Here is a 15,587-nt window from a genome sequence, read left to right on the forward strand (position 1 = left end):
TCACAATAACTGGTACATGATAATAACTGGTACATTACAATTACTGGTACATCACAATAACTGGAACATGACAATAACTTGTACATCACAATAACTATCAGAATAACTGGTACAATACAATAACTGGTACATGATAATAACTGGTATATTACAATAACTTGTACATGATAATAACTGGTACATCACAATAACTGGTACATGATAATAACTGGTACATGATAATAACTGGTACATTACAAAAACTGGTACATTACAATGACTGGTACATGATAATAACTGGTACATCACAATAACTGGTACATGATAATAACTGGTACATGATAATAACTTGTACATTACAATAACTGGTACATGATAATAACTGAAACATTACAATGACTGGTACATCACAATAACTGGTACATGATAATAGCTGGTACATCACAATAACTGGTACAATACAATAACGGGTACATGATAATAAGTGGTATACAACAATAACTGGTACATCACAATAACTGGTACATGATAATAACTGGTATATAACAAAAACTGGTACATTACAGTAACTGGTACATGATAATAACTGGTACATTACAATGACTGGTACATCACAATAACTGGTACATGATAATAACTGGTATATAACAAAGACTGGTACATCACAATAATTGTTACATGATGATAACTTGTACATTACAATAACTGGTACATGATAATAACTGAAACATTACAATGACTGGTACATCACAATAACTGGTACATGATAATAACTGGTATATAACAAAAACTGGTACATCACAATAACTGGTACATCACAATAACTGGTACATGATAATTGCTGGTACATGACAATAACTGGTACATCACAATAATTTGTACATTGCAGATTGGTTCATTTCAATAACTGGTTCATTACAATAACTTGTACATTGCAGTAACTGGTTCATTACAATAACTGGTTCATTACAATAACTGGTTCATTACAATAACTGCTTCATTACAATAACTTGTACATTGCAGTAGCTGGTTCATTACAATAACTGGTTCATTACAATAACTGGTACATTACAATAACTGGTATATCACAATAACTGCTTCATCACAATAACTTGTACATTGCAGTAGCTGGTTCATTACAATAACTGGTTCATTACAATAACTGCTACATTACAATAACTGGTATATCACAATAACTGGATCATGTACCAGATATTATGGTGTAGTAATATATAATTATTTAGCAAAGCATGTTCAGGTTTTGTTTCTGGATTTTGTAGAGAAGAACAATGGAAGTTTATAGGAAGAAGGAAGTAGTTCCTCTCCTTGAACGTGAATTTACGTTTCATCCCATGAATTCACAGAAGGAACAAAAGACATTTCAAGATGAACAAGAAACTGATGAAGTGGAAGAGAAATTTGAAGAAGAGATCCTGGCGATGGAAAACAGAAAGTGGAGGGGCGTGTCTTTGGTTTGGCAGGATGCTATTTTGCTGACACTTGACTTTCTACAGATATTTGCACTGATTCAGTCCATGGCCCTTCGCTGGACTTATTCATCTGACTGGCTGCAAAAGGGATATTTTTTCTTCTTGTTCAATTTGGATGTTTGGGAGTTCACCAAGCTTCATAACAATGTTTGGATTGATGTTAAGAGCTACTACACACCCAGTGCATCTGTCCCTTTGTCCTTCTGGTATATCACAGTCGGCTGGTTTTCTGGCATAGTAGGTTTAATTCTTTTGTTTGTGGCATTCTATGCTTTCTTAAAAATCCATCAGCCCAGACGACTCGGGAACAAGTTGGCATGGGTACGACGTATATTCTTTTACCTGGTGCAAATTCTTACACTTCCAATGGGAACAACCATCGGCCACCTTCTCCAATGTACAAACGGCAATGTAGTGGATGTGATGAACGACGTGGAGTGTTTTACAGGGATACACTGGCTGTATGTTACATTTGGCATCATCATTGCTATTTTTCTGTTCATTGTGTTCCCTGCCTATGTTGTTTTTAAGGTACGGAGGGAGTCTGTTGGTTCTTGTAGCAAACACCATGAGTCATTTCTGCTTCTGAAGGAGTCAGAGTATAAAATCGGATTAGGTAAAGCCTGGTTGTACAGCGATATGTACTTGTATTCGTCGTTTCGCTTCTGGGGTATATACCATAGAGTAGTTGTACAGATCGTGAAGATGATTTTGTTGATCATTTATGTGGCAACATTTAAGAATATTGTTACCCAGGCCTGGACTGTTGCTGCATTCCTCGCTATTTTCTTTGTCTTCTTCATCTTCATCCGACCTTACAGATTAACGAGTTTCAACATCATGCTTGGGATGAGTTATCTCCTCTTGTTAGGCCTCACCCTGATCGGAGCTATGAAGACTGAGTTCAATGCCTATACTCTAGATAATCCTTGGATGACACCCAGCTACAGTATGTGGCTTATTGGTTTGTGTATGGTATGCTGGGCCCTGATCTGGGTTGTATTTGTTATATATCTCATGTTCTATAAGGTACGCCATTGTTGTAATAGCAACAAACTGCCACTGTGGCCAACTTTTACCAGCTCTGACGAGGATTACATCAGTCCAGAAGCTAGAAAGTTCCTCAAGACTTTCCTCAGAGCTCGCATCATTCTGGGTAGGTTTGCAGTGTGTACCATAATTATCAATTAATTAGCCAGGATTTAGATTTTTTTTTTAGAATCATAACTCACTCATAATATATTTACCAACAAATAGCATTGTGATATAATAACACCCCCACCCCCTCACCTATTTAGAAATAAACATTTAAGTTTTAAGTTTAAACAATTGCATGAAGAGATTGTATTCTATTTGATATTTTTTTCTAACTTCACTTTTTTAATTTACAAATATTTTTCATTTTGCAGACAAAACTAAGGAGTCGCCTCCCATATTTGCTCAAGTTCATGACCTTGCTCAGCAGATCAAGGTTCTGAATGTTTTTTGTCGTGAAGCTGAATGCCTTGGTGATGCCCTTCATGGCATCATGTGGGACCTACTGGACGAGATGATTGATGTGCACTCTGACCTCTCACAGAAATCCCTGTTTGCTGGTCAGTTTTTGATGACTAGACATAAATTTATAATCAAAGTGTAATGTTGAAGTGTGTTGTGTTTGATATGTTTTATGACATGCCAAATATGTAGTGAGGTATGCTGTGTGGTATGTGAGGTATGTAGTGTGGTATGTGAGGTATGTTGTGTGGTGTGTGAAGTATATAGTGTGGTATGTGAGGTATGCAGTGAGGTATGTGAGGTATGTAGTGTGGTATGTGAGGTATGTAAGTATGATGTGTGGTATGTGAGGTATGCAGTGTGTTGCCAATTAGTATTGCCATTCTAACGTAATATACACTTTTTTGTGTCATTACAGAGACTGTAAAGGAGTCGATACGCTACACATCCCAAGAATTCCTCAAACTCATGCCATCCTTTACACAGAGGTTAGCGCAGCGTGACTATGACTTCATCCTCATCAATCCTGTGAAAAAACGCATGCTCCTCAAGATGTATTGCATGGGTAGGTCAAAGATCCATCAAGAATTTGTACAAAAATCTTTTGACTCCCTTTATACATGTTATGTGTCACTAGGATCCAGATAACGTACTGGTTATGTTGTTATTTATTGATCTACTTCAGTGACATAATTGTGAATTCTACCTTGAAAATAAACTGTTCCTTTGATATCTTGATAGTTAATACAAATATTCAAACATGACCAGTATAACAATTTTTAATATCAACTGGAAGATCATGTTTTACAATAATTTTGTTATTGGTATATGGCTTTCCTCTCTCAATATTAGCTGATATTGTGGATGTTTGAAAAATGTTGACTTTTATACACCTGTCAAAATTTTCAAGAGACTTTTTTAAAAATGATGTTGTTACTCTGTTTGTCTGTAGTAAACTTTGATTTGTCCAGAGATTTCTTCCTTTGCCTTTGTTTTCCTGTCTGGTATTTGATATTTTGGATCCAAACAGTTTATAAGTTTTCTAAAATTTGGACTGTTAACTAGTGAAAGTGGCATCAAATCTCCTGCAATGAAGTAAATTAAGGCATCTGTTATCTGACTGTGACGTGGATCATTTACAGAATATTTGTTGGTTGTCAAAACATATCTGTTCATACGAGTCTGGTCAACTTTTGATGGTGATGAGGACGAAGTCTCCTTGAGGGTCATATACTCATCCCTGTGCTTCCGCTGAAAAAAGGAACATCTTTTGTAGTTTGGGATATGCATATATAGTAACATGAGTGTGCATTTGAAATAACTGAAATTGAGTTAAATGAGCTAAAACAAACATCTTAAACCAAGCAAATTATAGTATAAAAGGGATTATAACTGAGCTGCTAGTTAGTGTGCTTCTTACTTTTGATGTGGTAATACACAAAAGGATACATGTAGCTAATTTTTAAAAGATATATTTTTTTTGCTTTTACTTTTAAAAGTTGAATTGAGAAACATTTGTAAAGCACTAAGTTAAACAAAATTATGTCTAAGAAGTAAATGGGTTTGTAAAAGAAATTTTTTACTTACCTTTAAATGGGTGAGAAAATTAGAGGTAGTTTTTGTGCTTCCCGAGATTACTGAGGTGTATATTTTGCACTTTGCTTTTATTGGCCCTTCAACTCCAGGTGGAACATCAAAATATAGAAGTGGTGTTTTTTTCGACATGATGGCAAGAAATGAAATGAAAACCTTCAAGTGTTTTCATAAATTCTCACTTGAAACTAACATATACCACCTGACCTGTTCAGTGTTCTTAAAAGTTCTCACTTTTACTTACATATGTATAGCACCTGACCTGTGTTCAGTGTTGTGGAAAGATATTCCTTTTCTGGGCTGCAAAACCCATGTCCACTCTGGTTATAAAAACTCATTATCTCATAATTATTAACTGGTGACCATAGCCCACAGGTACAGTCAATTTAAAGGTCGGAGTACAGGTAAACAATTATTAATTAATATAAATGATCCAGTGGCCTTTAAAAATCAATATATTTTTTGTTCTACATTGGCTTTTAAAATCTTTTTGTTGTAGTTTGCCTACGAAGATATAACTTCATAATCATGGTAATGTTAATTGGTCCTCAAGTAATTTAAAACCTGAATTAAAATACAACTAAAACACAAATAATAAATAAATATAGGGAAAAAAATTCAATACATTTAAAGCTATTTTCGACATTCACTCGTAATTTAAATGTAATCATGCTTACGTAATCAGAAAGTAATCAAAAAGTAATCAGAATTACAGGAAATTCTAGACCTGTAATTGATTAAATTACAATACAAGTAATCAGATTTTCCATGATTACTGATTACATTTGATTACATGCAAAAATGTAATCAATTACAGCTGATTACAATTACAATTACTGATTACCACATGTCTGTCCGGCCAGTGTCTGTGTTGATGAACGGCCAGTGTCTGTGTTGATGAACGGCCAGTGTCTGTGTTGATGAACGGCCAGTGTCTGGTGATGAACGGCCAGTGTCTGTGTTGATGAACGGCCAGTGTCTGTGGTGATGAACGGCCAGTGTCTGTGTTGATGAACGGCCAGTGTCTGGTGATGAACGGCCAGTGTCTGTGTTGATGAACGGCCAGTGTCTGTGGTGATGAACGACCAGTGTCTGGTGATGAACGACCAGTGTCTGTGTTGATGAACGGCCAGTGTCTGGTGATGAACGGCCAGTGTCTGCGGCGATGAACGGCCAGTGTCTGTGGTGATGAACGGCCAGTGTCTGTGTTGATGAACGGCCAGTGTCTGTGGTGATGAATGGCCAGTGTCTGTGTTGATGAACGGCCAGTGTCTGTGTTGATGAACGGCCAGTGTCTGTGGTGATGAATGGCCAGTGTCTGTGTTGATGAACGGCCAGTGTCTTTTGATGAACGGGCAGTGTCTGTGGTGATGAACGGCCAGTGTCTGTGGTGATGAACGGCCAGTGTCTGTGGTGATGAACGGCCAGTGTCTTGTGATGAACGGCCAGTGTCTGTGGTGATGAACGGCCAGTGTCTGGTGATGAACGGCCAGTGTCTGTGGTGATGAACGGCCAGTGTCTGTGGTGATGAACGGCCAGTGTCTTGTGATGAACGGCCAGTGTCTGTGTTGATGAACGGCCAGTGTCTGGTGATGAACGGCCAGTGTCTGTGGTGATGAATGGCCAGTGTCTGTGGTGATGAATGGCCAGTGTCTGTGGTGATGAATGGCCAGTGTCTGTGTTGATGAACGGCCAGTGTCTGGTGATGAACGGCCAGTGTCTGTGGTGATGAACGGCCAGTGTCTGTGGTGATGAACGGCCAGTGTCTTGTGATGAACGGCCAGTGTCTGTGTTGATGAACGGCCAGTGTCTGGTGATGAACGGCCAGTGTCTGTGGTGATGAATGGCCAGTGTCTGTGTTGATGAACGGCCAGTGTCTTTTGATGAACGGGCAGTGTCTGTGTTGATGACTGGCCAGTGTCTGTGGTGATGAATGGCCAGTGTCTGTGTTGATGAACGGCCAGTGTCTTTTGATGAACGGGCAGTGTCTGTGGTGATGAACGGCCAGTGTCTGTGTTGATGAACGGCCAGTGTCTTGTGATGAACGGCCAGTGTCTGTGGTGATGAACGGCCAGTGTCTATGGTGATGAACGGGCAGTGTCTGTGGTGATGAACGGCCAGTGTCTTGTGATGAACGGCCAGTGTCTGTGGTGACGAACGGCCAGTGTCTGTGGTGACGAACGGCCAGTGTCTGGTGATGAACGGCCAGTGTCTGTGGTGATGAACGGCCAGTGTCTTGTGATGAACGGCCAGTGTCTGGGTTGATGAACGGCCAGTGTCTGGTGATGAACGGCCAGTGTCTGTGGTGATGAATGGCCAGTGTCTGTGGTGATGAACGGCCAGTGTCTGTGGTGATGAACGGGCAGTGTCTGTGGTGATGAACGGCCAGTGTCTGTGGTGATGAACGGCCAGTGTCTTGTGATGAACGGCCAGTGTCTGTGTTGATGAACGGCCAGTGTCTGTGGTGATGAATGGCCAGTGTCTGTGTTGATGAACGGCCAGTGTCTGTGTTGATGAACGGCCAGTGTCTGTGGTGATGAATGGCCAGTGTCTGTGTTGATGAACGGCCAGTGTCTTTTGATGAACGGGCAGTGTCTGTGGTGATGAACGGGCAGTGTCTGTGGTGATGAACGGGCAGTGTCTGTGGTGATGAACGGGCAGTGTCTGTGTTGATGAACGGCCAGTGTCTGGTGATGAACGGCCAGTGTCTGTGGTGATGAACGGCCAGTGTCTTGTGATGAACGGCCAGTGTCTGTGTTGATGAACGGCCAGTGTCTGGTGATGAACGGCCAGTGTCTGGTGATGAACGGCCAGTGTCTGTGGTGATGAATGGCCAGTGTCTGGGTTGATGAACGGCCAGTGTCTGTGTTGATGAACGGCCAGTGTCTGGTGATGAACGGCCAGTGTCTGTGGTGATGAACGGCCAGTGTCTGTGGTGATGAACGGCCAGTGTCTGTGGTGATGAACGGCCAGTGTCTTGTGATGAACGGCCAGTGTCTGTGTTGATGAACGGCCAGTGTCTGGTGATGAACGGCCAGTGTCTGTGGTGATGAATGGCCAGTGTCTGTGTTGATGAACGGCCAGTGTCTTTTGATGAACGGGCAGTGTCTGTGTTGATGACTGGCCAGTGTCTGTGTTGATGAACGGCCAGTGTCTTTTGATGAACGGGCAGTGTCTGTGGTGATGAACGGCCAGTGTCTGTGGTGATGAACGGCCAGTGTCTGTGTTGATGAACGGCCAGTGTCTTGTGATGAACGGCCAGTGTCTGTGGTGATGAACGGCCAGTGTCTGTGGTGATGAACGGGCAGTGTCTTGTGATGAACGGCCAGTGTCTTGTGATGAACGGCCAGTGTCTGTGGTGATGAACGGCCAGTGTCTGTGGTGATGAACGGCCAGTGTCTGGTGATGAACGGCCAGTGTCTGTGGTGATGAACGGCCAGTGTCTTGTGATGAACGGCCAGTGTCTGTGTTGATGAACGGCCAGTGTCTGGTGATGAACGACCAGTGTCTGTGGTGATGAACGGCCAGTGTCTGTGGTGATGAACGGCCAGTGTCTGTGGTGATGAACGGCCAGTGTCTTGTGATGAACGGCCAGTGTCTGTGTTGATGAACGGCCAGTGTCTGGTGATGAACGGCCAGTGTCTGTGGTGATGAATGGCCAGTGTCTGTGTTGATGAACGGCCAGTGTCTTTTGATGAACGGGCAGTGTCTGTGTTGATGACTGGCCAGTGTCTGTGGTGATGAATGGCCAGTGTCTGTGTTGATGAACGGCCAGTGTCTTTTGATGAACGGGCAGTGTCTGTGGTGATGAACGGCCAGTGTCTGTGGTGATGAACGGCCAGTGTCTGTGTTGATGAACGGCCAGTGTCTTGTGATGAACGGCCAGTGTCTGTGGTGATGAACGGCCAGTGTCTGTGGTGATGAACGGGCAGTGTCTGTGGTGATGAACGGCCAGTGTCTTGTGATGAACGGCCAGTGTCTGTGGTGATGAACGGCCAGTGTCTGTGGTGATGAACGGCCAGTGTCTGGTGATGAACGGCCAGTGTCTGTGGTGATGAACGGCCAGTGTCTGTGGTGATGAACGGCCAGTGTCTGTGTTGATGAACGGCCAGTGTCTTGTGATGAACGGCCAGTGTCTGTGGTGATGAACGGCCAGTGTCTGTGGTGATGAACGGGCAGTGTCTGTGGTGATGAACGGCCAGTGTCTTGTGATGAACGGCCAGTGTCTGTGGTGATGAACGGCCAGTGTCTGTGGTGATGAACGGCCAGTGTCTGGTGATGAACGGCCAGTGTCTGTGGTGATGAACGGCCAGTGTCTTGTGATGAACGGCCAGTGTCTGTGTTGATGAACGGCCAGTGTCTGGTGATGAACGGCCAGTGTCTGTGGTGATGAACGGCCAGTGTCTGTGGTGATGAACGGCCAGTGTCTGTGTTGATGAACGGCCAGTGTCTGGTGATGAACGGGCAGTGTCTGTGGTGATGAATGGCCAGTGTCTGTGGTGATGAACGGGCAGTGTCTGTGGTGATGAACGGCCAGTGTCTGTGGTGATGAACGGCCAGTGTCTTGTGATGAACGGCCAGTGTCTTGTGATGAACGGCCAGTGTCTGTGTTGATGAACGGCCAGTGTCTGGTGATGAACGGCCAGTGTCTGTGGTGAGTGACCAATGTTGTTTTGTTGTAGGGATTTTTCTGAATGGTCGAACTGAGAAGATAACCAAAGCTCAGATGCTGACCAAACCTGCTCTAGACACTATCTGGCAGGAAACTGACCACAGGAGTGACGTGGAAGGTCAGTATTTTAACAATGAGATGTATTAGTTATACTTGGGTATGATTCCTATCATGTGTACAATCGTTATCTAGGGTTAGCTGGTGGCAACTAAACTTAAGCCTTTTAAAACATCTTGTAGAGACCCTACCATGTAGCCTGCATTGACAGATTGTCCACAAGTATTAGGTTAAATGATGTATAACAGTATGCTGATCACAGAACAGTATCTTATACTGAGTAGCCAAATATACCTGTGGGTACACATCACAGTGAACAGTGACCACTGTTTATTCTCTCTCCTCAGTGGACTAAGATGTTGAATGGTGACATTTTGAGCTACCATGTTAACTTTCCCTGAAAAAATGGCTTGTAAAATGCTTTCGTTAAGAAAAAAACAGAAAGTCCAGTTCACAGGTAGCTTGCAAATCTTAAGGAATTCCCAGGTGTAAAATAAGTGTAAAGTCAGTGAGATATATGCAGGGAGTCACAACGTAAGGGACCAAGGCAAATATATGAGTAAGATTTGAGAAAGAATCATCCAGTATTTTTCAAGTAACAGTGATAACAAACTTTAGATCCAAGATGGTTGCCCAGTAATGATTTTGTTTTTCCAATCAGTCTCAAAATGATGTTGACAAAATCAGAAACAATTGTGAACATAATGAAATTCGGAAAAGATTCATAAAGTATATTCCAAGATATAATGACAACAGGAATTGTGTAAAATGCTTTAAAATAAAAACATTTCAAAGTGAGACAGGTGTCCCAGATATACAGTGGTATATATATATTACAGAGGGTTACTATGAAGACCTGTATCCGGACCCCTTGGAAATCCAATCGGAATCTTCAGTCGACTTGTCCTTGGAAAGTGCAGACTCCGATGATGTAAGCTTTACCTCCACAGTTAGAAAACTCAGAAAATTTACTCTGTAATATACAGAAGCTGTTTACACTGTCATAGCAAAACCCTGAAAATTTACTCTGTGATAAACAGAAGCTGTTTACACTGTCATAAGCAAAACCCAGAAAATTTACACTGTGATAAACATAAAACCAGAAAGTTCACATTGTGTTGAACAGAACCTCAGAAAGTTTTCACTGTGATAAAGAGAACCTCAGAAAGTTTACACTGAGATAAAGAGAACCTCAGAAAGTTAACACTGTGATATACAGAACCTCAGACAGTTTACACTGTGATATACAAAACCTCAGAAAGTTAACACTGTGATAAAGAGAACCTCAGAAAGTTAACACTGTGATATACAGAACCTCAGACAGTTTACACTGTGATATACAGAACCTCAGACAGTTTACACTGTGATATACAGAACCTCAGAAAGTTTACACTGTGATATACAGAAGCTGTTTACACTGTCATAAGCAAAACCCAGAAAATTTACTCTGTGATAAACAGAAGCTGTTTACACTGTCATAGCAAAACCCAGAAAATTTACTCTGTGATAAACAGAAGCTGTTTACACTGTCATAGCAAAACCCAGAAAATTTACTCTGTGATAAACAGAAGCTGTTTACACTGTCATAAGCAAAACCCAGAAAATTTACTCTGTGATAAGCAGAAGCTGTTTACACTGTCATAGCAAAACCCAGAAAATTTACTCTGTGATAAACAGAAGCTGTTTACACTGTCATAGCAAAACCCAGAAAATTTACTCTGTGATAAACAGAAGCTGTTTACACTGTCATAAGCAAAACCCAGAAAATTTACACTGTGATAAACATAAAACCAGAAAGTTCACATTGTGTTGAACAGAACCTCAGAAAGTTTACACTGTGATAAAGAGAACCTCAGAAAGTTTACACTGAGATAAAGAGAACCTCAGAAAGTTTACACTGTGATAAAGAGAACCTCAGAAAGTTTACACTGTGATAAAGAGAACCTCAGAAAGTTTACACTGAGATATACAAAACCTCAGAAAGTTAACACTGTGATAAAGAGAACCTCAGAAAGTTTACACTGTGATATACAGAACCTCAGACAGTTTACACTGTGATAAACAGAACCTAAGAAAGTTTACACTGTGATAAACAGAACATCGGAAAGTTTACACTGTGATAAACAGAACCTCAGAAAGTTTACACTGTGATATACAGAACCTCAGAAAGTTTACACTGTGATAAACAGAACTTCAGAAAAGTTGACACTGTGATATACAAAACCTCAGAAAGTTTACACTGTGATATACAAAACTTCAGAAAGTTTACACTGTGATAAACAGAACATCGGAAAGTTTACACTGTGATAAACAGAACCTCAGAAAGTTTGCACTGTGATAAACAGAACCTCAGAAAGTTTACACTGTGATAAACAGAACCTCAGAAAGTTTACACTGTGATAAACAGAACATCGGAAAGTTTACACTGTGATAAACAGAACCTCAGAAAGTTTACACTGTGATATACAGAACCTCAGAAAGTTTACACTGTGATAAACAGAACTTCAGAAAAGTTGACACTGTGATATACAAAACCTCAGAAAGTTTACACTGTGATATACAAAACTTCAGAAAGTTTACACTGTGATAAACAGAACATCGGAAAGTTTACACTGTGATAAACAGAACCTCAGAAAGTTTGCACTGTGATAAACAGAACCTCAGAAAGTTTACACTGTGATAAACAGAACCTCAGAAAGTTTACACTGTGATAAACAGAACATCGGAAAGTTTACACTGTGATAAACAGAACCTCAGAAAGTTTACACTGTGATATACAGAACCTCAGAAAGTTTACACTGTGATAAACAGAACTTCAGAAAAGTTGACACTGTGATATACAAAACCTCAGAAAGTTTACACTGTGATATACAAAACTTCAGAAAGTTTACACTGTGATAAACAGAACATCGGAAAGTTTACACTGTGATAAACAGAACCTCAGAAAGTTTGCACTGTGATAAACAGAACCTCAGAAAGTTTACACTGTGATAAACAGAACCTCAGAAAGTTTACACTATGATATACAGAACTTCAGAAAAGTTTACACTGTGATATACAAAACCTCAGAAAGTTTACACTGTGATAAACAGAACCTCAGAAAGTTTACACTGTGATAAACAGAACCTCAGAAAGTTTACACTGTGATAAACAGAACCTCAGAAAGTTTACACTGTGATATACAGAACCTCAGAAAGTTTACACTGTGATAAAGAGAACCTCAGAAAAGTTTACACTGTGATATACAAAACCTCAGAAAGTTTACACTGTGATAAAGAGAACCTCAGAAAAGTTTACACTGTGATATACAAAACCTCAGAAAATTTACACTGAGATATACAAAACATCAGAAAGTTTACATTGTGATATACAGAACCTCAGAAAGTTTACACTGTGATAAACAGAACCTCAGAAAAGTTTACACTGTGATATACAAAACCTCAGAAAGTTTACACTGTGATAAACAGAAACTCAGAAAAGTTTACACTGTGATATACAAAACCTCAGAAAGTTTACACTGTGATAAACAGAACCTTAGAAAGTTTACACTGTGATAGACAGAACCTCCGAAAGTTTACACTGTGATATACAAAACCTCAAAAAGTTTACAGTGTGATAAACAGAACCTCAGAAAGTTTACACTGTGATATACAAAACCTCAGAAAGTTTACACTGTGATGAAGAGAACCTCAGAAAGTTTACACTGTGATATACAAAACCTCAGAAAGTTTACACTGAGATATACAAAACCTCAGAAAGTTTACACTGTGATATACAGAACCTCAGAAAGTTTACACTGTGATAAACAGAACCTCAGAAAAGTTTACACTGAGATATACAGAACCTCAGAAAGTTTACACTGTGATATACAAAACCTCAGAAAGTTTACACTGTGATATACAAAACCTCAGAAAGTTTACACTGTGATAAAGAGAACCTCAGAAAGTTTACACTGTGATATACAAAACCTCTGAAAGTTTACAGTGATAGATATAACCTTTAAAAGTTAAAATTCTAATGTCTAATTTCTATGGTTGATCATCAGTGAGAAGATGTAGTTTAGATATAAAGCTTATTTAAGGCTTTCTGATGTTATACATAGGATATGCCTTTTATTACAGGATGTCAGCTTCAACAGAATGTATGGACAACTTCCTCAGGTGGAGACCCTCAAACCAGATTTCTATCGGTAATTCTAACTAAATTTTCTTTGCCTACTAGAAATGGACTTATTAATAGACCTCACCTAATTAATGGAAAGTGGTGTGTGTGTTTTCTATAGCAGTCACTTTCTCTGTCCTTCAGTCTGTTTATCTCCATCCATGGAAGGTATGTAAGCCAACTTTGGCATGTGATTTACATATGTTGTCAAGGAAGTGTTGTTCTGGTCTTTACTTACCTGTGTCCCTCAAATGTGACTGTGAATGTAAATTGTTGAAAACTAGTTATATTGCAGAAATCCTGTATGTTAGTAGTTGTTTTAGAAGGTTGGTTTATATTATATAAGGCCCTGATCACTTTGTCTACTTTTATAAAAAAAAGGTCTTATCTAGAAATGATTTAATGTCACTGGTGACAACACAAAAGGCAAGATAGTATTCCAACAATAAGCCCATGTCTAGTAATAAGCCAACCCATATATTATGCCATCCAGTAGCATTACCAAAGATAATTCTTTCAATATCAATAAGCCCATCTCAGACCTAGCATTACAGGTAATGTGTTTGTCCATTAGGCATATTGTCTTGTTATAAGAGCCCCGCCCCTTGGCTTTAAGTTGCAACCTTACAGGGTATGTGTTGTTCCATTAGGCATATTGTCTTGTTTTAGGACCCCCCTTAATGTTGAGTTACAGCCTTAAACATATTATGTTTGTCCACTGGGCTTATTGTCTTGTTAAAAGGCTCCCTCCACGACTTTACAGGCAATGTAATGGTATTCTGGGCTTAATGTCCCACCCATAATAAGGCAGTCCCTGACTTAGCATTACTGGGGCTGTGTTGGTCCACTGGGCTTATTTTTTTACAGACAATATACCATCAGTAAACCCTTTAAAATTTTGTTTTTCAGATCAATGAATTCCCCGCGCCCTGGATCTGGATCTTCTGCATCACTCCGCCCTGATTCCGCTTTGTCTATAACACGTCCAGGGTCAGCGTCATCGCAGATTCGTTCTGGATTAGCAGCATCCCTTCCCAGGTCTGCAGCCTCTCTCCAGCACCCTTCATCTGGCTTCTTTCAGCGCCCATCGTCTGGTAACTCACATGGGAGTCAGGGCCATGATAATCCAGGGTTTATTCCGGAGGAGGAAGAGGCCCTACCGGGGTACATAGAAGCAGTTGGTGATCGTCCAGCCAGTCGAGAGAGCATCAGTGTCATTGATAGTAAACAAACCGGTTAGTTGTAACTCTATAGTTTATGAAAAAATCAATCTTTTCAATGATATATTAATGATAAGAAAAGTGTCATAAAGTTGCAAATGAAATTCTTTATCTACTCTTGTTTATCTGAAAAATGAAAATAGCCCACAGCCAATATGTAAGAAATGTGTTTTTTGGGTTTTTTTTCTAGATTTGGGGCCTGAAGGGAATAATATACCAGACTTGTTACAAGCTGCTGATGCTGTGATCGACATGGAAACACCAGCCATACCATCACATGATTCTCCAAAAAAGAAAAAATTGATGAAGAGAAGTTCAAGAAACAAACTGGCTGGTAGACGAGAATCTAATGCCTAAGATCTGTGAGGAAGTCTATATTGAAAGGACAGACAAAAGAAAAATACCTTTATTATTATTGAAACAGGCACCAAATGCAAAACCTGACCAATTTTGTTTTTAAAGGTCGTGAAGCGATAGCTCCAATAAATCATGATGTTGGAGAACTGAAAATTTGAAACTGATTATTTGACATTTGTTGCAAAGAAAGTCACAACCTTTTGAATAGACATGTACTTATATCATGTGGTTTAATGAATTTGTTAATTAAAGAACTAATTACAGTTTTTTTATATATATATATAACCTAGCATGAAAAATAGGTCACATTTTGTATAATCAAAAAGCAAACTATTTTTACTAATGATTTTTTGTAAGCTATGATATTTCAAAAATGACATGTTGATGTATTTGTCAATGAATTGTATGTCTTGTGATTAATATTTATCAATACCCCAGCATGAGCTTCATATTTCAGATTGTTGATCTAAAATAGTAATTACATTAGTATTTGTTTTTCTTGAAAATTTCAGAAATTCAAATTCTTCTCTTTGTGATTTTTTGAAATCAAAACTTCTAGCA

General features: G+C 39.8%; 1 protein-coding gene across 1 annotated transcript; it reads left to right on the forward strand.

The window, feature by feature from the left end:
• The first annotated feature begins 1,268 nt into the window (after positions 1 to 1,268).
• LOC132545115 (uncharacterized) lies at positions 1,269 to 15,230 on the forward strand. Its single transcript, XM_060208785.1, has 8 exons — positions 1,269 to 2,625; positions 2,879 to 3,064; positions 3,385 to 3,531; positions 9,242 to 9,349; positions 10,128 to 10,219; positions 13,410 to 13,477; positions 14,359 to 14,684; positions 14,860 to 15,230. Exons 1-8 carry the CDS (start codon positions 1,269 to 1,271, stop codon positions 15,024 to 15,026), a joined length of 2,451 nt encoding a protein of 816 aa, XP_060064768.1. The 3' UTR covers positions 15,027 to 15,230.
• Positions 15,231 to 15,587: the final 357 nt, after the last annotated feature.

The sequence above is a fragment of the Ylistrum balloti genome, unplaced genomic scaffold (genome assembly GCF_031769215.1).
Source record: "Ylistrum balloti isolate Yb309-2 unplaced genomic scaffold, AGI_CSIRO_Ybal_v1 Utg369828, whole genome shotgun sequence".
Classification (NCBI taxonomy): Eukaryota; Metazoa; Mollusca; class Bivalvia; order Pectinida; family Pectinidae; genus Ylistrum; species Ylistrum balloti.